Source organism: Aquarana catesbeiana, linkage group LG04, assembly GCF_042186555.1.
Source record: "Aquarana catesbeiana isolate 2022-GZ linkage group LG04, ASM4218655v1, whole genome shotgun sequence".
In the NCBI taxonomy this organism is placed as follows: domain Eukaryota; kingdom Metazoa; phylum Chordata; class Amphibia; order Anura; family Ranidae; genus Aquarana; species Aquarana catesbeiana.
The window spans coordinates 636,377,439-636,405,047 of NC_133327.1; the positions used below are offsets into that span (position 1 = coordinate 636,377,439).

At 40.9% G+C, this 27,609-nt stretch overlaps 1 protein-coding gene across 1 annotated transcript in view; it reads right to left on the reverse strand.

Moving 5' to 3' along the window:
- KCNK2 (potassium two pore domain channel subfamily K member 2) overlaps positions 1-27,609 on the reverse strand; it is a 209,381-nt gene that overhangs the window by 156,159 nt on the left and 25,613 nt on the right. The window contains exon 2 of the mRNA XM_073628383.1: positions 9,919-10,229. Within this exon, the coding sequence (XP_073484484.1) occupies positions 9,919-10,229 (311 nt within the window). The remainder of the gene's footprint in view (positions 1-9,918; positions 10,230-27,609) is intronic.

Here is a 27,609-nt window from a genome sequence, read left to right on the forward strand (position 1 = left end):
AATAAAAATATAATATCTGATAAAGTCTTGCATTTTCTTTATTGCTTGTGTTTCTTTTTGGCTGCCTCCTAGGTTCTCCTAGTGTACTTGTAGTGCCAAGTGAATTTTCCTTTAGTAAATAAGCCCCATTGTCACTGTAAACACAAAATTACTTCCAAAACTGGTACTGAGCATTGAATAAGAAGCCACACATTGTTGATTAGCAAACTTTTTACTCTGTGCACATTCACATGTGCGTTATAAAATTTTTTACAAAAATATTTTTTTTTCTCAATTTTTTTTTTTTTTTTTTAGAAAGAGGCATGTTTCAAAACATAACATACACAGCTCTTGAACTTACAAAGTTCAACGTATAAAAACTGAAGGCAATATCAGACATTATAGTGTTGAAAATTTCTTGATATTGCCTTCAGATGGGGTGGTGTCACCCCTGTAAAAGCCAAATTTTGAAGATGCACACAAATTGGGAGTCAAAATGGGTATTTCCCTCCTGATCCCATGCCTAATGTCAACATGTGCCATATACCCTCATGGGGGATCAATGGACGTGTTTTGGGGGTGCAACCCCTTCCTCTCACCTACTAGAATTATGAAGAAGGGGTTGCATCCACAAAACGCGTACATTCAGATCCCCTGATGGCAGATAGCACATGTTGACACACCGTGTGCATCTTCAAAATTTGGCTTTTAAAATGTATAAAAAAAAATTGGTTTAGTCCAACAAATGTGAAAATGGATGGGATTTGAAAGAAATGTATATTCTCCCCAACACATCAATCATGCTCTTCATTTGTTGTTCCATAACATTCAGTTTCTTCCTTATAATGTCGATTTCACCATTCCACACCATGATGTCGTGGATGAGCCTTTGGGCACTGTCACTTGTGAAATGTTCAGCTTGCTCTTCAACAATCAGTACATCACCTAAAAATTGGATGAAAAACATGTATTATAAATACGCAGGCATACATATATTACCTGAAGCTGGGGTGTCAGAAACTCACCTGTTTTGGTGACAATCTTGCCCACTTCCTCCACCTCTCCTTCCTCCAGATCTTCAGGGTGTTGTCTTGGGCTGAGTTCCCCTTCTTGGTGATGTGTGCGGTCCCTGGTGTCCTCTGAGTGGTGTCCTTTTTTTCTCTTTTCTCCCCTATGAGAATGAAACAAAAGGTATACTTAGCACACAGATATTGAGTCCAGAAATAGGAATATGAAACATTGCTGTGAAGTGGGGTACAATTGTCTGTTTTGGGCAGACTTCCAAGCTGAAGACATGATTTTTTACCTTACCAAAGCTGGAATAATTACCTTTTTGTGAAAATTTTCACACATGTAGACACCCCAAGTATCCACTGGAGTACCTGTGTGGGACACCCTAAAAAGTTTATTCTTATGTCCCACACTACTGCTCCTGAGTCCAGATGTGTAAACAGCTGCTGAGTGTCCTCTCCTTACATTACACTGAATCCAGCTTGCATTTCATTCTAGTTACAAACACATCTAGACAGCAATGTACAAAACTTAATTTTATACAAATAGGCATGACCAAATGTATTTAACCTGTATCTGCCCAAAACATCGTATTTAATGAGCGAACGATGTTTCCTACGACCAATTACTGTGCCCACGAACATGAAAGTCTCCATTTTAAACTGTACAACAGTAAAGAAAAGCACATGGCGCAGCATGCAAGTAATAATGATAGGAACACACGACAAGTACTTACTTTTTAGAAGCACTCTCTTTATTCTTCTATACTGACCCGGCTCCCTCAGTTTCAGGTCTGACCAGCGTTTCCTTAATTGGTCCTTGGAGCGTCGTACCCCAAAATTCTGCCGCAGACTCTTCAAAACTTTAGTCATGATCTTGGCTTTTCTCAAATTAGGGTTGGTGTAAGGTCCATGCTTCCCATCATAGTCGTTCCTCCTCCAGATGTCCACCATCTCCACCATCTCTATAAAAGCCATATTGGAGGCCTTAAATCTCCTCCTCCGAGATAGGGTCGTTTCGGGCTCCGGGCTTTCCTCCTCCTCATTAGTGAAATTACCACACACCTGCTCTTTATCCACCATGTTGCTCCTACTGCGCGTCGAAGAGAGAAGGGGCAGGGAATATTCTAGAAAGAACGTCAGGAGTGGGCGACGCAGGCGGAGTTTCACGCATGCGCAGTGTATATCAAGCTAACATGCATGTGTCGTACGTACGCTCTGTGTGCAGAGGAAGAACGAACGGAAGTGGCAAGCGTCCTAAACGAAGGTAAAATTTGAACTTGACCCATCACAGTAGCCTATACTGCTTCAAGATTGAGGCCTACATTGGGATATGATAATGAGAGTTTAGGCTGACATTAGTGTTTTTGTCTTGTGTATTGTCTTACAGCATAGATGAATCACTTTAAGGACCCAGAATTCATGGCCAGTTTCATAGACTGATACAGGGAGATGAGGAATTTTTGGGAGGTGAAAAATACCTTATATTATAATAAACAAGCTAGGAGGTCAACGCTGGAGAAAATCCTGGGATTTGTGAAGACTCGGTTCCCCAATGCAACCATCCAGTTTTTGGAAAGTAAAATTGGGATCTTGAGGAACATGTATAAGAAGGAGCATAATAAGATCCAGAAATCACTCAGATCAGGAGCATCAGTAGCGCAAGTGTATGTACCCAGGCTGTGGAACTTCAAAAAATTGCAGTTTCTGGATGACCAGACTGAAGCTAGGGAATCACTTTCTACCCTTCCCTGCAGCCTTCCCTCCACCTTTCCCTCAACCCCAGCAGAGGCTGACGAGGAACAACCTGGGCCTTCCATCCTGAAAGAAGTGGATGCGCCCAGCTGGAGCCAGGTATATTATTTTACTACATATTTATTCTCCTAATATTAATTATGTTAACTAGATGTTATAATTGATAACTAATTAATGATTTAAAACCAAGTGATTTACATGAATAGACAGTAGTGGCCAAAAATGATTGGGACAAGAAAGAAAAATGCTGGGGTCAGAATGATAGTCTTTTCTATTTATTAACATTCAATTTGCAAGTCATGAGCTAAAAATTGTGTGTGATTGATGAAGAAAAAACTAAAACTATGTCCCTTTTTTATACACAGGATGAGCTCAGCCAGGAAGAGGGTCTGGGAAGTGGCAGCTAGGAGGTGGCCATGCACAGCGTCAGCCAGGAGGTGGCCGTGCCCAGTGTCAGCCAGGAGGTGGCCACGACCAGTGACAGCCAGGAGGTGGCCGTGACCAGTGACAGCCAGGAGGTGGGCAGGCCCAGTGTCAGCTAGGAGGTGGCTGGGCCCAGTAGGAGCCTCACCCAGTCCAAGGTGCCTCCCCTCCGCCTTCAAACAAAAAGGCCCAGGAAGGGGGCGATCACGGAGGAGGCAGCACTGGGCCTCATTAGGGAAGCAACTGATGTCCTAAGATGCCCCCCTGACGCTGAAGAGGCCTATGGCTGCTATCTAGCCACAAGATTGTTGAAATTGGAGGAGGGCCAACACTTCCTCTGTGAGGGAATTATTGTTGAGGCCCTTCAGAAGGGGTCGAGGGGCCAGCTGACAGAGAACAGCCATGTATATAAGCTTGCCCATCCTCCTCCTGCCATAAGTCCACCACCAGAGCCACAGCCTCCATGGAAGGCTGCAGGGAAGGCTGCAGGGAAACGTGGAGGGAAGGCCGCAGGGAATAGAATAAAGTGATGGCCTGGGTTCAGTCTGGTCCGACAGAAGATGCAGGCTGGTGTAGTACCACAGCCTGGGGACATAGATATCATCTGCTACTGGTCCTGATCTCTGGGAGTCCTGGACCAGATTGGGCTCAAAATTATATGGACTCCTCAAGATAACAATTTTTTTTCCACAGACTTCATGTGTGCCATGGGGCCAAAAGGCTTTGCAAATTACAAAAGTTTCTCCAGCATTGCCTTCCTCTTTATTTTGTTACCCATAATAAATGGATAGTTCATTTTCTGAAAATACTTGCCTATATGTGTTTTTAAAAAAATAGGACAGATTGTTTGTGAGTATGCAGGTACATTTCAAAAATACAATGTCAAATTAACAAGGGACACCAACCAGCCTCCTTGAGGTTACAAAATACAAGATAATAATGTTATTGTGGTAACTTGACACACCAAAAAAAAAAAAAAATATTATGGAGATCACTAGAAAATAATTTTGCAATAATTTCTTGATGAAATAAAAAATTCTAAAAAAAGATGACTATAAAAAATATTTCTAAACATTATTCTGGAGATCTGGCTTTAAAATAATAAAAGATTATTCATGAGATCACGAGAAATAATGAAGAAATAAGTTTGTGAGAAATCTGTGTGAATATCAGCAGCAAAACAACTTCATTCTTCTAGCATTATAGAGCACAAATGATGCACCACATTAACCACTTAAGGACCAGGCTTGTTTTGGATTTTAGGTGTTTACATGTTTAAAACAGTTTTTTTTGCTAGAAAATTACTTAGAACCCCCAAACATTATATATGTTTTTTTTCCTAACATCCTATATTATTATTTATAGAATAAAATGGTGGTCGTTGCAATACCTTTTTTTTGCACCGTATTTGCGCAGCGGTCTTAAAAGCGCACTTTTTTTGGAAAAAAATCACTTTTTTGAATAAAAAAATAAGACACCAGTAAAGTTAGCCCAATTTTTTTTATATTGTGGAATATAATGTTACACCAAGTAAATTGATACCCAACATGTCACGCTTCAAAATTGCGCCCGCTCGTGGAATGGCGTCAAACTTTTACCCTCAAAAATCTCCATAGGCGACATTTAAAAAATTCTACAGGTTGCATGTTTTGCGTAAAAACAAACAAAGGCGCCTCTAAGTGCAGAAGATAAACAATTTTAATACCCCAACTGGGTTAAAAACACTTACAAAATAGAAGTAAAAAACAGGCACATCGTGGGTAAGGCTGCATTGGAAGAGGTCACGATCAGAGGAAGCCTTCAGGAGGATCCTCCTGAAGGCTTCCTCTGATCGTGACCTCTTCCAATGCAGCCTTACCCACGATGTGCCTGTTTTTTACTTCTATTTTGTAAGTGTTTTTAACCCAGTTGGGGTATTAAAATTGTTTATCTTCTGCACTTAGAGGCGCCTTTGTTTGTTTTTATGTCATTTTAGACCCTGCTTCAAGTCTTTTAAAGTTGCAGCCCTTTTTGCTGAAGATCACCATCCTTTCATCCCTTCCTACCTACACTTCTCCCGTTCATTTTTGGGACTGCCGATCCTTAATAGAGACATCATTTGGACTACGCTAGTCCTGTGCGCCCTATACCACCTTTTATTTCCAATGTTTTGCGTTACAGAGAAGGTCTAGGGCTAGAATTATTGCTCTCGCTCTACCGGTCGCGGCGATACCTCACATGTGTGGTTTGACCACCGTTTTCATATGCTTCCGCGCGCGAGCTCGTCGGTACGGGGGGTTTTTAAAACATTTTTTTTATTTTTATTATTTATTTTACATTATTTTATTTATTTTTACACTGTTTAAAAAAAAAAATGGTGTCACTTTTAATCCTATTACAAGGAATGTAAACATCCCTTGTAATAGAAAAAAAGCATGACAGGACCTCTTAAATATGAGATCTGGGGTCAAAAAGACCTCAGATCTCATATTTACACTAAAATGCAATAAAAAAAAGTAATTTAAAAAAATGACATTGAAAAAAATATGCCTTTAAGAGGCGTGGGCGGAAGTGACGTTTTGACGTCGCTTCCGCCTAGCAGTGTCATGAAGACGAGTGGGCGCCATCTTAGCCTCACTCGTCTCCAGGCACAGCACTGAGCAGGACGCGATCACCTCCGCCGCTACCGACAGCTCCGGTAAGCGCCAGAGGGCACCAGATCACGGCGGGAGGGGGGGCCTTCTCCTGCCACCGATAAAAGTGATCTCGCAGCGAATCTGCCGCAGGGACCACTTTTATCAGAAAGCCGACCGCCGCACGAAAACGGGGATACCGGGATTATGGCAGCTAGCTGCTGCCATAACAACGATATCCGCAGGCAAAGTTTGGACGTACATCGGCGTGCGGCGGTCGGCAAGTGGTTAAAAGATCACAGAATTTGCAGTGTGAGGAATGTGCTATCTCCATTACGAACACTAGTTTTACCAGACCGAACGCTTCCGTCTCGTACTTGCTTCAGAGCATGCGTTGTTTTTAGTACGTCGGAACAGCATACAGATGAGCGGTTTTACCGATAGTAATTAGTTCCGTTGAAAAAATTTAAAACATGTTCTATATCTAAGTCCGTCTAAATTTTCAACGGGAAAAGTCCGATGGGGCATACACACGATCAGAATACACGATGAAAAGCTCCCATCAGACTCTTTCTGTCGGAAATTCTGCTCGTGTATACGCAGCATAAGAGTTAAGCATTAGGCAAGGGGTTGAGTAGGTTCAGGCAGGGGCAAGTTAAGTTTAAAGGGGTGCTTTAAAGTTAAAATGGAACTTTACCAATAAAAACTTGGTAAAAATAATGTTCTTTAGAAAGGAACATACATTCCACAATAATAATTATGCCACTAAAATTAGTGTGTGCTGTAAATTACGTCCAGCATTGTTCCTGTTTCTTCTTGTTTGAGGCTGCCAATTTGCTGAAGCCCAGAGCACCTGAGCAGCAGTAAATCTTTAGACTGTCAGCAGATCTGCACCTACAAATTTGGCACAATGCTGAAAAATAAAAAAGCAACTGAGCATGTGCAGAGCATGGTGAGACAGTGTATTACTGGATTTTTTAACTGTATAGGCACTTATTTTTTATATTTTACATAGCTATACCTGCAAAAGAGGCCAGCCTGAAGTGATCTAGCAGGACTTAGTTTTCTGATTAAAGATCCACTTTAAGGACAGTTTTTTTAATAGACCGTAAGTAAAATTTCCCAATTTCAACTTGTTTTGGACACAGAAAGCACCTCACCTCACAAACAGCACGGGGCTACCACCAACAAAATCTAACATGCCATCCCTGATATCACATTATTGATCAAAGAAGTCCCTATTTTAACAAGGTTAGAACACTTGTGTACATATTTGGCAGCACGCATGTGTGTGCATATACCTTCACATGAGTATACACCTGGGGCAATATGTGCCCACCCGACACTATGCACTTTAAATGGACTGGTGTAGTCAGCAGCCATGGTCATACTGAAGGTTCAAATATATTGATTCCTTGCCCATGCCGGGACAAGATCATCCAGTGCCCAGGGCAAAGATGACAAACTGTGTCCCCCCCTTTATCATGTGCGAGCCTATGAGGGAGAGAGAGCACAGCCTGGACCTCCTACTGGCTCTCTCCTCCTTTCCTTGCCGTTTCCAGCGCTGGGATGACAGAAGTAGTTATGCCTCTGTGACTACTCCTGTCAGCCTTATAGTAGAAGGAATTTGCAGAGGCCCCATCCCTACAATACACAGTGCGCCCAGGGCCACCCCTTGTCCCGGCCCTGTTCCTTGCTGGTGGTCACTGTCATTTGACAATGATCCCATGGTAGAGCAATGTTGCAAAAACTCTGCTTTGTCATAGAAATGAATCTCACTTCACAGTGCCTTGCTGATCCTCTTACCTCATTCCAAACTTACCTCACAGGGTCAGTCTGACTGAAAATGAGGTTGCCTCTTTTTTTTTACATAGTGCTCTGTAAGTGGGGATGCTAATAAAAAGTATCTATGACTTATTCATAGTATTTTCTGACATAGTTAACAAACTACATTGATTTTTAAAAATATATAATTATATGCATTTTTATTCCAGTTTAATATGGAATAAATCTATTCCTATGATTTCTAGGTTCTGCATAGTTGGTAAGCACTATTGATCAATTTCATTATCATTATTAGAATATCAAAAGTCTCTAATCATGTGAAACACAATGTTAATGATGGCCGTAAACCATGCAATCTTTGTCCAGGTTTTAAATCACATTGGCGATCAGAAGTAGTATTTTGTTAAGTATTGGTAAAAAGGAGTACTTTTTATATTCAGTATCCAGTGTAATAATGTGATTTGGAGTCCCCAGTTTGCTTTTTCATGTGAACTGTTCATTTTATTAATGGGTAGGCTCTCTAATATAAATCACACTTTTTCCATCTATATCTCTTCTCTTGTCACTTTACAACTACAATGTAACCTGTAATAACATCTGTATTCAGCCTTACTTCATTATCTCGCTTCTGCTGTAATTTTAGTTTTTTTTTTTTTTACATAGTGAGCCGTGAAACGGCCAAGTCTGACCTCAGGAAGAGATGAAACCACTTGAAAGTTTAAATTGAAATGTGCCAGACAAGAAAAAGAGCCCTTCTGTCTTATGTATTACTTCCTTGGTCATATTGTAGTTTGGTCAGCTGGGCACGAGCTTATTAGATATCCTTTTTCGGTCCAGGACAATTCAGGAATCGTGCTTCTGATCTCTATAAAAGCCATGCTCAGAAGTTCCCACGTACCATTATGACAAAGGAAATGGACTTTGGCAAACTTTAAAGTGTACCTGTGGATTGACAAGGAAGGGTTCAATTTATTTGTCCTCTCTGGCAACATATATAGTACCAACCTTCAGCCACCAAGACCTAAAATCAGGCTTATGCAGGGCTATAGACTATAATTTAAAGACCCTGGTGTTTGATGATTGGCCAAGTGTTGTTACATGCTCCCTGCTATCTGGAAGTATCATGAGCTGTATGGAGCATGTTAAATTGACCCCGCCAAGGCTCAAAAAGCACATAAAATAGAAGTATCATACTCACTTCTCTGGTGGCGCTAGGAGGCCAGGATTTTTTCATTAATTGTAAGTGGAACGTACTGGATACTATATGTAAATATTTGGAATCCAACTCCTCCCCTTTCTTTTGTACTGGCTCACTTATTCATTTATGCCCTTAATCTCCAGGCATCTCTCTGTACTTCTCCTGTAAAAGTGAGACTCCTCTCGCGAAACGTGTCAAAACCCAGCACAGCTGTCCTAGACTGTTGGCAGTCACTTTCATGACATATGAAGGTCTTATGGGAAGGTTTATTACATGAATGTAAAATTTACTAATATGATGATGTTTAGTTTATTTTATTTTCTGTATTATGTGATTTTTTTTTAAATGTTTGTCAATAAACCATTTACAAATTTTACTTGGCACATTTCAGGTGTATTCTTTAAAAGTCCCACGGGCAATTTTTATTTTTTGTTGTGTGCAACATATAATTATAGGTTTGCTTAAACAGATTTGTTCGGACCTATGATGGACTACCTGCCAGATTTAGGAAGTCTCATTTTCACCTCTTTAGGGAGCTTTTCCCTATAAGTCTAATATTGACTAGCAAAAAAGAAGTCAATGGTTATAAGTTTTTGGTTATGACTATCAGAAAGCATCATGGGTTCAATTGATGAGAATGAGGTTACCTTTTAGGATGTTGAGGTTACTCTTTCCGGTACTTTCCTTACTGGCGCAATTATATTTAAAGGTGGCTTTTTAAATTAAGTCCTCCACAAAAAAACAGAGGTTTAAGAGTGATCATAGGGAGTTTGTTTCCCAGTCTGTGTAGCCTGCTTCTCTGTGAAAACGACACGATTATCGATGGTTACACACAAACAGTATCCCAATGCATAGCTCCCAACTGTCCCTGATTTCGAGGGACTGTCTTTAATTTAGAACAAAGTCCCTCTGTCCCTTTTTCATCCCCATGTGTCCCTCATTTTGATCTGATCTATATTGTTGTATATAAAATGCACTTGTTATCTTTCAAAAAGTGTTTCCCAGTGCTAAATCTTTCATCCAATTTCTAAATTGCTGCATTTGTAAATTTTAAAAGAAAGTATAAAGGAATAGCAGTGGTAAAAAAAAAAAAAAAAAAAAGTCCATATCCCATTATTCATTTTATTACCTCTACAACACCAAATTGAGTAATTACCTGTATAAGTTCATCCAGTTCTGTTGTGTTCACACAAGAATGTTCAGAGACAAAATTAAGTTTCTGTATCACAATAGTAGTCCTCTGTGATGTCTCGTAAGGCTGCTCCAGGGCTTTGAAGACTGTAGCTCCTATGACTAGGTAGAGAACCACCACAAGAAATACAGTGGACACAGTTTTCCATTTCATCACAGTCACTGTTATGCCCCTCTCCTCACGAGTGGACAAAAGGTTGGGTTTGGCAGAAAAGGAGAGCCTTGGCTTGGTGTTCTGAGTAGCTGATTTGGGATCCAGTAAATCAGGAGCCGCCACTATGAAAAAAGAAATGTTTTACTCATTAATTATTTGAATGCTTGACTTATGATTTCTAGCTGATTGGTAGCAATTCAAATAAATAGACCTTGATTTCAATGAAAGCTGAACTCCAGGCTAGTAGCTAAATAGGCAGTTGAAAAACATATATGGATATAGCTTTACCTGACAGAGGATTTGTAATTGTGTTCAGTTTATCTTAAGTGATATATGGACATTAAAGAGTACAGCCTCTGTTTCTGCTTGAATCAGTATGAGACAGCATTCTACAATAAGCTCCTGATATGGCCTAAACTATTAGCAGATATGCATCAGGTATGGCAAAACACACAGCCATAAGCACAGCAGGATGTACACGTTGTAGATTCCTATTTAATACTATCACTAGTTTGGAAAATATATCATTGAAGTACGTGGCAATTAGACACAGGAAACATACAGTAGGTTACTTGTCCAGCGACTCAGGCTCCCAACACATTATCCATTTTCTACATTCAGTTGCTCTACTTGTTAAAAGTGACTTTATGTTATCCAATATAAGCATGTCCTGCAGAGAGATCAGGATCAGATCATGATGGGCCTCACTAGAAAGCAATATCAAGTGCAACTGACCATCAAGAAAGCTTGCCAAAGCCCCCAGAGGGTTTCCATCTTTCTTTTAACTTCGTTTGATGGGCACTAGTCTTTCCTTCCGCTTTCCTCCCATTGTCCCACACTCCAAAGATGTGCGGGTAGGATAATTGGCACCTGTCTAAATTTGGCCCTAGTATTTGTATGTATGCATATTAGATAGGGACCTTAGATGATAAGCTTCTAGAGGGCCGAGACTATATATAAAAATACATTGGCGGTCAAATTATATACTTTATAATTTCAAGGGTTGCAGTCACTCATCTCTAAACAAGGATTTGATGTAATTTGTTTCCCTGTATTACCAGGGAAGTTGCTACACTGGCTGATGGCTCATTCAGGGCTTTAAATGTCTCTTGGGTGTAGTGGACAGCTGCCCCTCTTGCTCATATGGTTTAATCTACCCATGTGGGATCACATGAGTTCTTGAGTAGTCATAATGCACAGTGATCACTATAAAACATCTGCCGACCCTACAATATGTGCTTGGCCACTGTATTTAATATGATATACTTTACAGTATATATTGTACAGGATGGGTCCTGGAAGGCAGATATTGTGTCACCATTATTCTGGTTGTAGTCTCTTTAATAGGGACGACAAAAGGAGCAGTTCTGAGTGCTAAGGCATTCTCAACCATACAAGTTTAGGGGTTTCAGGGTAATCTGTTAAAGAGGGAAAACTGATTTGCAGTTTTTCTAGGTTTAAGTCCTGAATGGGGCCAGGAATTCAAAGATCTTGGGTGGGAAAGAGGCCTCCAGGCTGGAAGGGTTCACCCACCTGTGAAAGAGGCAGAAAGCAATTAGCAGGTATCAATGAGGTGTTGTTTTGAACAGGACAGAATGGTGAGGGAGCTGTGAACTGTTTGGCTGCTGAGATGCTGCTTGGGTAGTGTGACAGTTTCTGGACCCCTGGACCATTTGGGAACCCTAATCCCTATTGTGGGTCAAGTTTGTGATGCCTGTAAGCCAAAATGTTATGGATTGTTGGTTAATGCTGAAGGTAAGCTGTTTTGTTTCCCTATTTGCAGAAATAAAAACTGATTGTTTTTACCAAGACACAGCTACATCTACCCCAAAATATATTCTGTTCCAAACGGGTGGGTAGCATGTATGGCTGAAACTCTTCAGTATGTGCTTGCAATCAGATGGACTGCAGCCTTGCAGTCTATACAAAATCCAACAAGAGGATGCGACACAACAATTCAGCATGGTAAATCTATGCAGTACTCTTTATTGTTGAAAAACAACAGTACAAAAACTCATATAAACATGCAAAGGTTTTAGCCATTCCCACTCCTTTTCAACTTAAGAAAGGTTAGGGACACTCAAAAGTGTTGTTTATTTGTACGAGCATTCGTGCTGCTATTTTGCTACAGAATCAGCACTGTTTTGTTGTGCAGCATCCTCTGTTGGACTATATAGTGTGTATATATATATATATATATATATATATATATATATATATATATACACATATGAACACACACATAGGTGAATCACATAAAATAATAATATCATCAAAAAGTTAATTTATTTCAATAATTCAATTCAAAAAGTGACAACACCAGCAGATGACATGGCTCCCCAAATCATCACTGACTGTAGAAACTTCACACTTGACTTCATGCAACTTGGATTCTGTGCCTCTCCATTTCCAAATTAAATGCAACATTTTCCACAGTCCGTGATGATTTGGGGAGCCATGTCATCTGCTGGTGTTGGTCCACTCTGTTTTATCAAGTCCAAAGTCAGCGCAGCCCTCTACCAGGATATTCTAGAGCACTTCATGCTTACCTCTGCTGACCAGCTTTGTGGAGATGTTGATTTCATTTTCCAGCAGGACTTGGCACCTGCTCACACTGCCAAAAGTACCAGTACCTGGTTTAATGATCATGGTATCATTGTGCTTGATTGGCCAGCAAACTTGCCTGACCTAAACCCCATAGAGAATCTGTGGGGTATTGTCAAGAGCAAGATAAGAGACACCAGACCCAACAATGCAGACTGAAGGCTCTATCAAAGCAACCTGGGCTTCCATAACACCTCAGCAGTGCCACAGGCTGATCGCCTCCATGCCACGCCGCACTGATGCAGTGATTAATGCAAAAGGAGCCCCGACCAAGTATTGAGTGCATACTATATTGTACATGGACATACTTTTCAGTAAGCCAACATTTCTGTAATAAAAAATATTATTACATTTTTTATTGGTCTTATGTAATATTCAAATTTTCTAAGATACAGAAGTTGGGGTTTTTACTAGCTGTAAGCCATAATCATCAAAATTAAAAGAAAGAAATGCATGAAAAATATCACTCTGTGTGTAACGCATCTATATAAAATATATGAGTTTCACTTTTTGAACTGAATTACTGAAATAAATTAACTTTTTGATTATATTCTAATTTTATGAGATGCACCTGTAAATATATATATATATATATATATATATATATATATATATAGTGGTAGTGAGGTACCCCACCAGTGTATGAAAACAGGATTTTCAACTAGGCAGGTTGAGGGGCTCCAGTGTATTTGCTTGTTTGGGAGGAAACTGGCTTTTCAGTTTCCTCATTATTTACTGAAGTCCACTTTGGGACCTGGAGCCCGGGGATTTCTTAGAGATCCGGGTGGGATGAAATCCCCAGTTCTGGGTCCGGGTTTTGAGACTCACTGGCACACTGATTGTTCATGTGTGTGTGGGCCTGATAGTAGAGTCAGGACCATGGTTCTGGGCTCCACCCTCCTGAGGAGTCCAGGCTTGCAAGGGAGAACCCAGAGAGTGCAGGTGTGCACTGAAGTGTCCAGAGAGTGCAGGCTGGAAGGTGAAAGCCAGAGACCTGGGTCTGAGGTCGCTGACAGTTGTCAGGAGAGCTCCGTGTGGGAGCCTGAGCTGTGTTGTGTCTGCTGCTGAAGAGAGCCAGGTGGCTTGGTATTTTTATTTGCAATGCTGCATGTGTAAGCCAGGAGGCTGAATATCCTTTTATTTGTTGCTGGTGGTGAAAACCCCCTGCGAGGGAAACCACGTTTGCTGGAACCTTGTTTGATTTTCTTTAATAAAAGTGTGCCAAAAAGCCCTGAAAAGGAATCATTTGTGTGGACTGTTCTCGCTAGCGGGTGCTACACTTGAGCTAAACAACCCCCAAACTTTATAAGATATATATATATATATATATATATATATATATATATATATATATATATATATATATATATATCTATATATATATTACTGTTATTGACCAAGCTCCGCGGGCTATAAAATGTGTAAACTAGTAAACTATAACAGTGTTAGAAAAAATGACTATAATGGACCAGAACAGCTTTTAGTATTCAGCAGGAGACTCCCGTGGAATCATTATATAGATTTACACAGCACTGAGTTATACACTGTACCTAAATAATTTATAATGTCGTGCTAGCAAATCAGCCATTACTTCAGCATGTTCACTTCCACACTCTGATAATGTAGTATTAAGAGAGCACGTCACACAAAACACATAAGTAATATGCTGTTAGAAAGGATATAAAGCCTTGTTTGAACTCACAGAGACTCAATTCCAGGGTGTGAGCAATAAGCTACTATTAATAAAAATTTCTGAGAGGAAGGGAAATTACTTGCAAAATTTACAACCATGTATCACAATATACACTTAAATGTGCATATTATTCAGCAGGGGTGAAAAGAAAAATGTAACATAAATCATCTGTATTATATGCTTTGTCCTACTGAAAAAAAACCTTATGGCCTCATGCACACTGGGGGTAAAAAATGCCACTTTTAGGAATATTTGACATTTCTGTTTCTGCCTCTAAATGCCCCTCAATGTCAACCTATGTATCCATGCAGGCGGTTAAAGGAGAAAAAAATCTAAAAGCATGTTAACACTAGACATGTTTAGCGCTTGAACGTTAACTCATTTTGTGACAGACCCAACCAGGACAGTGGCTTTTGGGGGGGGGACTGCAGGGTAGCCTCTTGTCTACTGATTATGGGTCCTGGCTTTAGAGGGGCTCTATTCTTGGGAGGTTTGTGCCTGGGGGACCCTTGGTATGGTCTTGCTTCAATTCAGGTCCATGTCTCCCTGAAGCACACAGATTTGGGACCTTTGTGCCCAAACCAGCAATGACTGCTTTAGACTGTGAGACTCAGAGCAGATGTTATTATAATCAGCTCAAAACAACCTGAGGCTGGGGTCTCCTTCTGTCTGTTTACTAAGGTGTCTTTCTCCCATGGTATCATTTCTCCATTGTATGCCTCCTAGGTGTGAATTTCCATTTTTACGTGTCACCTATTGTTTCTCTCTGTCTGCTCATCTCTTGGAGAGGTAGTTAATATTGTGTCCACTTTACCCTGTTACCGAACTATTGTGGGATGTTATATGTTTATGTTGATTGTTGATTAGCTTACTGCTTAATTAGATTACTGCTTATTTTATGGTAGCTGTTCCTTAGATGTGCCGTTTACAGTTTGCATTGGTTAGGATAATGTGATCTCTTATCTGATCTTGCATGGTATATATTCTGTGTGAGAGTACAATAAAGTGAGTTCCAGTTCCAGTTTGCATCTAAGCTAGTGTCGTCTAGTCCTTGGGTGCTCAGCTATAATACCTGGGTCCAGACTGGAGGAAGCTGTATTTTGACAGAAGCACCCAAGCTAGGTGCAGTATGGTCCGTCACACATTTCAATGGCCAGAATTAAGTATAATTCTGGCCAATTAAATTAATTAATGATTAAACGCCTGACATGCCCAGATGTATCTACAAAAATGCGTCTCTAGGGTGTTTTTGATGCTGCTTTTCTAATACCAGGAGAAAGGCCTTCAGGAGAGCTGAGCAAATGACCATTGTGCATGAGGCTTAAAAGAAAACTATTTTGAAAGAGATATGTAAAATTTCATTGCTGACCTAAAGCCCAAGTTCAAATTGGACAAAGTTTCCAAATTGTTGGCTGGTGCAGTGGTTAATAATAAAAAGCTGTGGGTGCTATTCTCAACCTTTCCCAGGCTCTGCTCCTTGCAGACTCTCCAATCCAGGAATGCGGTGCTACTTCTCTTCTATATTCTATCTGGTTTAGCATTATTCAACCAACCTCCTGTGAGCCCAGGATGTCAAGGCTTGGCCCTCCACCTTGGACTTACAGGAGAATCCTTCAGAGAGTGGCAGTACTTCATAACATGGCACTGCTCTGCATCATTTAGGACCCAGCCACCTGCCAGAGGACAAAGAGGGCATCTGTAACATCACTGAACTGGACCCAAGATCTTTGGGGAAAAAAAAACTAAGTATAGTGATTTTAATTAAAGGCTATTAAATTTGTAAGTCCAACATAAACACAGAAGTTAAATCCTCACTGGCCAACCCAATGGCTAAAGAAAGAAGACCAGGAGTCATACCCAGAGTAAGCAAAAGAGAAGAAGAAGGGGAAAAAAGCAGCTATGAGGATCATCGATCTGTTGGCATTGAAAGGCTATGATATATATATATATATATATATATATATACAGGATATATACATTTATCTTTAAAAATCATATGGGTCACAGTATGATTGTTAGGTCCAGTCATGTGACATTGCCCTGCCAGTACTGGGCATGGGCCCCAGTGGACTTTTGCTGTCACTAGCACTTGCTTTGATCATTTCATCTTGCACAGTGTGGCTTCACTGGCATTTGAACTCAGTTCTGTTGCTAAATTCTATTAAGGAAGAGGAAATTTACTGTTTAACTTAATACAAATCACAATGACTCTAAGCTGTCTGCCGCTAACCCATGCTGTGACCCAAGTGCAACTCTGTAATGTCATCAGAGCCATTGATCAGGATTACTGAGGTATAATACAATGAAATGTCAGCTCAGCTTCACCTGCTGATTCTCCAAGTGTTAACATCTCTATGCAAAAGAGTGCTGAGCCATAAGGATCACTAACCGCACTAGAAAGTAACAGAATAATAATGCTGTATAGTGCATTTATCAGAACTCTTTGTGTGCACAGGGCTGCAACAGAAGAGCCAAGTAAAATTAGTTAATAAAAGTAAATTATGATATACATTTACTGTATGTGTTAATCAAGAGACAGAAAAATGGGGGTGGGGGGTTGATAGATAGAAGATATATAGATGGTAGACAAATAGATGGTCGTAGATGGTTTGTTCATCCACACAAATCAGGTGGATGGTGGAATTCCCCCTGCTAGGACATTGTATTCTGAAGGAGGAACCTGCCACTGTCAGACTATACTAATTAGCAGCTGCATGTCCAAATGTATTAGCGAAGTTCCGCTGCTCACGGGTGAATAACTATGGCCATAATCCACCTGATGTGTCACTGCTAACAGAAATCAATGCGAACAAAAAGATTGGATGGCAGCACTCCCACACGATGCAATACAGCTTTATTGAAGTGAACAAAAATCCATAAAAACAACCAAGCACAGACAGGCAGGGGGTAGACAAGGTTGACGCGTTGCACACGGAACCCGTGCTTTATCAAAACCACGAAGGAATGCAACTATCAGCACAAAATATATATATATATATATATATATATATATATATATATGTAAGTATATATATATACACACACATTATATATATATAAAATCATAAGTCTGATACAGGTGTTCCCAAACAGATAATTGCAAATCCCTTACTAGGTCCTATAGTATTTCTATTTTAGAATTCTATAACAATCAATGAGATAATCTAAATGAACTAATGGAAAATCTTGCAAAAAAAGATCCAAAAAACACTCTTCACAGGAGCTGACAAGGCTGAAAAATAAAAAGAATGAAAAAAAAAACAAAAAAACTAGAGGACAAAAATATCATGAGGTATAGCAACACGCATTTTTGTGAAGATCCCCATTGTTCAGGTGCACACAAAAGAGTGCACCCAAAAAATGGGAACCTATATGTTTATGACAAAATGAGGAAAAAGTCCAAATAAACAAAAACGTATATACATCTATACTAATGCTGCACCACAAGAGAAATTTATATATATAACATGAATTGATACAAATTGTAAATCACAGATTATTTCCAAAGAGGGAAAAAAGGGTTCTCTATTCAAAAAAGTGTCTCAAATCCCACTCGAGATTCAAACTCCTGGGTATTCTGGTCTGTAAGGCAAAAATCCAGAATACCTGATGTTTGCATAAAATCCTAAAGCTGTCACCTCCTCTCCTAGGTGTTAAAATGTTCTTGTTACCCTGTATTTGTATTAAGGACATGTCCCCATTATGAAAATCATTAAAATGCTTAGCAACGTTAATGGCATGTTTTTTCTCTGTGTCATAAACATAATTGTTAAATTCATCTCTTAATCCTCTAGTAATCTAGTAGTCCACATACTAGAGTTTACATTCGTTGCAGGTGATCAAATAGATCACATTTCTAGTGTTGTTGGGATTTTATGCGATAGACCAACACAAAGTGGCACATAATTGTGAAGTGGAAGGAAAATGATAAATGGTTTTTCAATTTCTTTTTACAAATAAATATGTGAAAAGTGTGGCGTGCATTTGTATTCAGCCCCCTTTACTCTGATAACCTTAACTAAAATCTAGTGTAACCAATTGCCTTCAGAAGTCATCTAATTAGTAAATAGAGTCCACCTGTGTGTAATTTATTCTCTGTATAAATACAGCTGTTCTGTGAAGCCCTCAGAGGTTTTTTAGAGAACCTTAATGAACAAACAGCACCATGAAGGCCAACGAACACGCCAGACAGGTCAGGGATAAAGTTGTGGAGAAGTTTAAAGCAGGGTTAGGTTATAAAAAAATATCCCAAGCTTTGAACATCTCGCGGAGCACTGTTCAATCCATCATCCGAAAATGGAAAGAGTATGGCATGACTGCAAACCTACCAAGACATGGCCGTCCACCTAAACTGACAGGCCGGGCAAGGAGAGCATTAATCAGAGTTGCAGCCAAGAGGCCCATGGTAACTCTGGAGGAGATGCAGAGATCCATAGCTAAAGTGGGAGAATCTGTCCACAGGACAACTATTAGTCATGCACTCCACAAATCTGGTCTTTATGGAAGAGTGGCAAGAAGAAGGCCATTGTTGAAAGAATGGCATAAGAAGTCCCATTTGGAGTTTGCAAATAGCCATATGGGGGACACAGCAAACATGTGGAAGAAGGTGCTCTGGTCAGATGAGACCAAAATTGAACTTTTTGGCCTAAACACAAAATGCTATGTGAGGCGGAAAACTAACACTGCACATCACCCTGAACACACCATCCCCACCGTGAAACATGGTGGTGGTAGCATCATGTTGTGGGGATGCTTTTCTTAAGCAGGGACAGTGAAGCTGGTCAGAGTTGATGGGAAGATGGAAGGAGCCAAATACAGGGCAGTCTTAGAAGAAAACCTGTTTTAGAGTCTGCAAAAGACTTGAGACTGGGATGGAGGTTTACCTTCCAGCAGGACAAGGACCCTAAACATACAGCCAGAGCTACGAAGGAATGGTTTAGCTCAAAGCATATTCATGTGCTAGAATGGTCCAGTCAAAGTCCAGACCTAAATCTAATTGAGAATCTGTGGAAAGACTTGAAAATGGCTGTTCACAGACTCTCCATCCAATCTGACAGAGCTTGAGCTATTTTGCAAAGAAGAATGGTCAAAAATGTCACTCTCTAGATGTGCAAAGCTGGTAGAGACATCCCCAAAAAGACTTACAGCTGGAATTGGACGAAAGGTGGTTCTACAAAGTATTGACTCAGGGGGGCTGAATACAAATGCACGCCACACTTTTCACATATTTACTTATTAAACAATTTTGAAAAACATTTATCATTTTCCTTCCTTCCTTCACAATTATGTGCCACTTTGTGTTGGTCTATCACATAAAAAAAATTCCAATAAAATACATTTATGTTTTTGGTTGTAACATAACACAATTTGGAAAATGTCAAGGGGTATGAATACTTTTTCAAGACACTGTATGTGAACTAAAATCACTGGGTTATAGGGTGTTGCACAAAGATGGGGCTCATCGGGATACTATTTTAAAACCCTTGAACAGTATATTAGCAAAGACACCTAATATTAAATTGGGATGTGTTGTTCAACTATTCTTATTTTGTGAAATTCTAGACTGTGTGGGGTAGAAAAAACAGGAATACGAACTGAAGAACGTTTATGTTTTTTGTCCCCTAAAAGAGATTCCCTCTGAATGGTATCCACAATTCCTACCGCTCTATAAATAGTACCAGCATCATATCCCCGTGACAAAAACCTCTCATTGATTGCTTCTACTTATCAAAAGCCCCATCATCACAACATATTCTTCGTAATCTTATAAACTCTCCTACCTGTATCCCCCGTATTACATGTTTAGGGTGTCCGGAGTCCGCACAAAGCAAGGTGTTACCAGAAAGGTATTTTCTGTATAGATTGGAGACTATTCGGCCAGCTTTCTCTGAAAGTAAAATATTCAAGAAAAGGAATAGACCCACTGTCCATCTGTCTCGTGAAATGCAGATTTAACTGGTTTTGATTTAGGCAACGCAAAAATATATCCAAATCACCTATGCCTCCTGAGCAGATGAACAGTAGATCATCAATATACTGACGGTATAATTTGATGGCAGGGCGAAAAGGGTTCCCATCTCCAAAAATGTGAACCCTCCCCCACCACACCCATGTAAAGGTTGGTGAGAGATGGTAAAAATTCTTTATTTTTCAATTTTTATGGATTTTTGTTCACTTTTGTTAGTGCTGCCATCCAATCTTTTTGTTCGCACTAATCAGCAGCTGCTGATCAACTAACGTTTTCCAGCTAGTCCATTCAACAGGGATGGGCCAAACGCATGTAGCCAAGTCCAGGCTCTACAGGCCTAATGGTGACCTCCGGAGTTAGGGACAGCTGACATCCTTCTGTGTAGAGTGGGTTACGAGGCATGGTGGGTGCGATGCAATGTAGATTCATGGGCGCCAGACACTTCTTGAATGCAAAGAGATTTATTGTCTTATACAGAACTGTGAGAGAGAGGTTTAGGGCCAGGACACCCTTTAGTAGTTGCAATGTTAATTTAGCAGATACCGAGATTTCTATAGGTAGACAGCCTAGCAGGGAAAGGCATCCAGCAAGACACCACATCTGCATAAGTAGGACCGCTATCTCCTATGGCAATAATCTTGAAACAGTTTCTAAGAAAGGTTGTAGACCTGAGCTCTTCCAATCTTCTCATTCAGTATCTTCCTCAAGCGTCACCCCCGTGTCCCTGCTGGGTCCCTAGCTTGGCACTCACAGATACTCCTTAAGCGTCACCCCACTAGCCTGCTTGGTCCCTGGCTTGGCACACAATATTCCTCTGCAAGCATCATCTCCACTGGCTGGGTCCCTGGCTTAACATCTGCAGAAGTTTCCCAATTCTTCACCATCCCCGGTTGGTGAGAATACTGCTCTGGCACCTGCTTCAGCTACTCACAGTGGCCCCTGGTAGTAAGGTGGATGGTCCCTTAGTGGCGACAGCCTCCCCTCTACCTCTGACCACGACTGGTTCTCCGACCAGCAGAACCGACACTTCTGGTTGGACTGCAAGCCGCAATCCCAACCCTGCTCTCTTGCTTTTGGATAGGCACTCAGACAGCCTAGCAGCCAGATGTGCCTGGGGATAGGCCTCAGGCTCTGGCCTAGCAGCCCGGGGCAGCATGATGCACATTCGCCCAGACAGCCGTCCAGGTGGCACAGAACCCTGATCACCTGACCTCAGCCAAATAAATATTCTCTTCCAGCAGGCCAAGGGACCCAAGAAAATCCCTGCTCATTGGCTGAGACACCCCATTCATCCCTAATCTGTCCTTGCAAAGCCCTTGTCTTATCTAATGCCATCAGATACCCAGCCATCTAGTGAGAGAAGAGAGAAGTGCAGCAATTCCAGAATTAGGGTGAAATCAATTGACCTCCTATCAATTGGCCAAGGCAACTATCACTTGGCAAATAAATTTACTAGCAACCCTGCATAAACATCAGGGTGCTACACACCGATTGAAATTCAGCTGGTCCCTGCTGAGTTTGACCAATTTTGTTCCATCTATGGCCAACTTTAGATTGTAAGCTCCTCGAGGGCAGGGGCAGATATGGAACTACAATATATACGTAAAGTGCTGTGTAAATTGATAATGCTATATAAATACCAGTAAAAATAACAGAAAGAGATAGATCGATAGATAGTTAGATAGATAGACAGATTTAGAGAGAATGTGAATAGCGGTGTGTAAGCTTACGCCTAGCAGCAAAAGGGTCCCTGGTTCAAATCCCATCCACAACCCTACCTGCCAGGAGTTTGCATGTTCTCCCTGTGCCTGCATGGGTATTCTCCAGGTACTCTGGTTTACTCCCACACTCCAAAGTAGGGCTGGGGAAAAAATCGATTTAAATCTTGAATCGAGTTGAGAGGTCAAATCGATTCAAAATTTAAACAAATCAATTTTTTTAGATTTTTTTTTTTTCACCGCGCCGGTCCTGAGGCGCTGTGGGCATGAGTTTTTAGGCGAGGCAGCGGCAACTTGGCATTCGTGATGGGAAGTAACACGGCTGTGCAAACACTACTGTGCAACGCGTTTCTGAGTCGGCTCGCTATGGATGGAGGGGATAGCGGCACTCCTTTTTCAAGCATAGGGACAAAGTGCTAAATGGTAGCTTTATATAGTCTGTCAAGGGGTGGGGCCAGGAGACATGATCATGGAAAAATATATAAAGGACAAAAGAGCACAATGACATATTGCTGGAACAATGGCATATCATAAAATATATGGGAAATTTATTTATTTTTATTTTTTTTACATGGAACGATTAAATGGCATATGACTAAAAAAGACGGCATACTAACAAATGTGTATATAAAAATCAATTAATAATTAATAATTGGATCAATAATTACATACATAAATCAGGATATATAAATCATAATTGTGCAGTTCCGTTATAATGGTCAAAGCATATGGAAAACATATGTAAAAGGATTATCAATATTTAAAAAATATATATAAAATAAAAATAAAAGATTAAAAATGGGTAAATGGTTAATGGTGGTATGTACAAAAAATTATCATGATGAATGTAAGAGACATGTGATATGTAGCTAATGGGAAAAATATATAAGTGTGCTAGCACATAAATTGGACAACCGGTATATAATATAGATGAACATAATAGAAAAAAAACGTATAAGGGGAAGAAAAAGGAGAGGAGAGAGAGAGGAGGGAAGGAGGAGGGGGGGGGGGGAAAGAAGGTGGGGGGGTGGAGAGGAGAGAGAGGAAAAAACAAACCAAGGAAGGGAAGGGAAAAGGGGGGGGAGAGGAAAAGGGAAAGGATCACATACTTACTGGACTGGACACCCCCATATGCATAAAAGGATAGTATATATATACATATATACAGTATATATACAATATGTATACATACATATATATACACGCACACACACATACATGACAAGTCTGTAAGGACAATGAGAAATGTATATGATTATATTGCAATGATCAAGAATAATAAAACACTAAAAGAAGGGGGGGGGGGGTTTAGAGGAAGAAGAAGATCCCTCTAAACCCCCCCCCTTCTTTTAGTGTTTTTTTTTTCTTCTTGATCATTGCAATATAATCATACACATTTCTCATTGTCCTTACAGGCTTGTCATGTATGTGTGTGTGGGTATATATATGTATGTATACGTATTGTGTATATATATATATATATATATATATATATATATATATATATATATATATATACATACATACTATCCTTTTATGCATATGGGGGTGGCGGGTGTCCAGTCCAGTAAGTATGTGACCCTTTCCCTTTTCCTCTCCCCCCCTTTTCCCTTCCCTTCCTTGATTTGTTTTTTCCTCCTTCTTCTCTCCTTCTCCCCCCCCCGTCATTGTGCTCTTTTGTCCTTTATATATTTTTCCATGATCGTGTCTCCTTGACAGACTATATAAAGCTACCATTTAGCACTTTGTCCCTATGCTTGAAAAAGGAGTGCCGCTATCCCCTCCATCCATAGCGAGCCGACTCAGAAACGCGTCGCACAGTAGTGACACCACCGCCCGGCGCCCACACTGTGTTTGCCTTCCAAGCCTTGATTTGGCTCCAACTGCACGGCCGTGTTACTTCCCATCACGGATGCCATACGAGGAGTTGCTGATCCCTCTGCAGAGCTGATGTTTTGGCTCTGGCGTCCTCTCTACACTCTCCCCCTGGAACCTACACCATCTTCTGACGGCCCCACGTGTGACTCCATCTCTTGTTGGTGTGTTTTTACCGGACTACCTATAGAGCCTTCTACCACTCATCCCTGATGGACATGATGTGATGCCAGCATAAGGACCATGGCTTTTTTTTAGGGGGAACTTGGTGGAACTCAGTTCCACCACCTCTGGCTCAGACCCTGCTCACCACAATCACTTGTAAACACAGAAGTCTGGTTTCTGTGTTTACAAGTGACAGCTCTGCACTCTCTATGTAATGCAATCCTGGTATTTAATTGCCCCTTTAAGACCCTCCTACTGTTTTCGTGAAATTTGACTGAACAATCCCACTATTTGATGTGATTTGGAGGGTGTGTGTAGGAGGAGGGGTTTTGTGGGGCCGTGGTTAAGTTCCAGTACCTATTGTTTGAGGAAAAAAAGCCCTGATAAGGACCTATTGTCACTTGTAGTCCCCCTCTCTCTCCTCTGCCCGGAGATGTGCCTGAACTCTACTTCTCAGTCTCACATGTGAGTGGATACTGTTTTTACTATTAAAGTGTTTTTGATACATATTCAGAGGCGCCCCTTCTTGTTTTCTTTTTTTTTTTTAAACAATCTACTGAGCTGGCCAGAACCACCTTTGGAGGGAAACTATTCCACATTCTCACAGCTCTTACTGTGAAGAAACCTTTCCATATATTTGGAGATTACATTTCCAGGAGGAGATTGGTGTCAGTAGGACAGAGGTTGGTGTCAGTAGGGCAGTGGATGGTATCAGTAGTTTTTTTATTTTTATTATTTTATTTTTGTAATATTTATTACAATTTTATTTTTATATTCTTTTTTACAATTGTATTTTTATATCATTTTTTACAATTTTTTTTTAGGAACCCCGTTGGGGGGCAGGAAAAATATGCGCCACACGGGGTGATTAGGGCATGCCCAGGCACACCCGACACGCATGTCTATGAGTGTGTCTATGGGAATGTTTTACCATCCTTCCAGAAGCACATTTGTGAGGTCAGGAACTGATGTTGACGAGAAGGCCTGGCTCGCAGTCTCCTCTCTAATTCATCCCAAAGGTGTTCTATCGGGTTGAGGTCAGGACTCTGTGCAGGCCAATCAAGTTTCTCCACCCCAAACTTGCTCATCAATGTCTTTATGGACCTTGCTTTGCGCACTGGTGCACAGTTATGTTTGAACAGGAAGAGGCCATCTCCAAACTGTTCCCACAAAGTTAGGAGCATAAAATTGTCCAAAATGTCTTGGTATGCTGACACCTTAAGCCTCAGTTCACACTGGGGCGACTTGTCAGGTGACCTAGTCGCCTGACAAGTAGCGTCCCGTTCTGTGCAATGGAACCGTTCTAATCGGAGCGACGCAAGTCACTCCGACTTAGAAAAAGTTTCCTGTACGACTTTGGGGGCGACTTGCATTGACTTCTATACAGAAGTCGTTTTGCAAGTCGCCGCTGAGTCGTGTCCTGGGTCGCCTGAGGCAGTCGCACTGTAAGTCGTGCTGCCTCAGTGTGAACCGACCCTAATAGTTCTCTTCACTGGAACTAAGGGGCCAAGACAAACCCTGAAGAACAACCCCACACCATAATCCCCCTTCCACCAAATGATTTGGACCAGTGCACAAAGGAAGGTCCATAAAGACAAGGATGAGCGAGTTTAGAGTGTAGGAACGTGACTGGCCTGCACAGAGTCCTGACCTCAACCTGAAAGAACACCTTTGGGATGAATTAGAGCGGAGACTGCGAGCCAGGTATTCTCGACCACATCAGTGCCTGACCTCACAAATTCGCTTCTGGGAGAATGATCAAACATTCCCATAGACACACTCCTAAACCTTGTGGACAGCTTTCCCAGAAGAGTTGAAGCTGTTATAGCTGCAAAGGGTGGGCCAACTCAATATTGAACCCTATGGACTAAGACTGGAATGTCATTAAAGTTCATGTGCGTGTAAAGGCAGGCGTCCCAATACTTTTGGTAATATAGTGTATAAATGATAAACTACCAATCAGATTCCATCTTTTCCCATCATAGAGATGTCAATTTCCCTTCAGGATTCATAAAGTATTCCGCATCTGAATGTCAGAACAAACACAGAAGACTGCTCCTCTATCCAATTCTACACTTTTCTTACTGAATAAGGCATCTAATTGTACTTGAAAGCTAAACATAGCTTCAGAAGCTTCAGAGAGGGCAATAAATAGATCATTAAAACAATTCAGCATGGGCGGCTGTGCTTTATTTAGTAATACATGTTGTGTCTCTCCTTCTCCCCTCCAGCAATTAATCCATTCTGATTCACATTACTATACAGATGTCTCAGCTCCAGCGCCCAGCCAGGTGCATTATCATATACTTGATGACTATTCATTCAGCACATTTGGAAATCAGAGTGCCTATTCTCCTGATTTATTTTTGGATTAAATGGAATCATATTGATAGAAAATAAGATTTGAAAAGAGCAGGCTTTTGAAAGGAACAATAAAGAAAAAAAAAAAAGAACTGTGCGTTATTTACAGACCTACAGCCTGTCTATTATTTTTATATGACAATATTTCAGCAAATACCGCTGATGCTCATTATTCCAAACAAGCTTCACACATTGCTAATCCGGCACCCTGACAAGTCATCTGCCACAACACAGCTCTCTGCCTTCATAGTCAGCAATTAGCAATTTACAAGAAAGAAAATAAAGGATAAAAGGAAAGCCAGAAGGATAAAAGCAAAAAGGGTGCAAAGGTAATACAGGAAGTAATCACAGAAAAGTGCAAACTTAAAGTGGAACTTTTCAGTATCTGTATGAGTCTGCAATATATAATTTCCTGGCGTGTCACAATATGCCGCCACTCTATAATTTTTCCAAAAAGCTCAACCTGTTATCATGAAGGCTGGGTTCACATATACGCAGCTGCGGTTTCAGTGCGGCAGTCCGGTGCGTTTCTGCCCACCGATTTAGGTGCAAACTTTTACCTGAAATTGCACCCGAACCAGACCCAAAAACGCACAGGACCCTTTTTAAAACCGCACCGCAGCAGCCCCACGCATGTGTGAACCGGCTCCATTGAAAGCCTGTCGGATTCACAAGTTATGCGAATTGGATGCGGTTAAAAAGGCATCCAATTCGCATATATGTGAACCGAGCCTAAAGCCTCGTACACACGATCGGGTTTTCGGCAGGGAATTGTGTGACGACAGACCGTTTGCCTAAAATCCGACCGTTAGTACGCTCCATTAGACAATTGTTGTCCAACTTTCCGCCAACAAATGTTGGATGGCAGGCTAGTAAATTTTCGTCAGACAACGGTCTGTTGTCAGATTTTCCTATCGTGTGTACACAAGTCCGTCACACAAAAGTCCAAAGTACAAACACGCATGCTCGGAATCAATGCTCACCAAACACGACATTAGCAGAAGGTGCCCAAAGGGTGGCGCTCAAGAGCTGAAATTCCACATAGTACGCGACTACGTTTGTGTTTGTTGGCCGACAATTGTGTACCGTTTGTATGCAAGACAAGTTCCTGGCACACG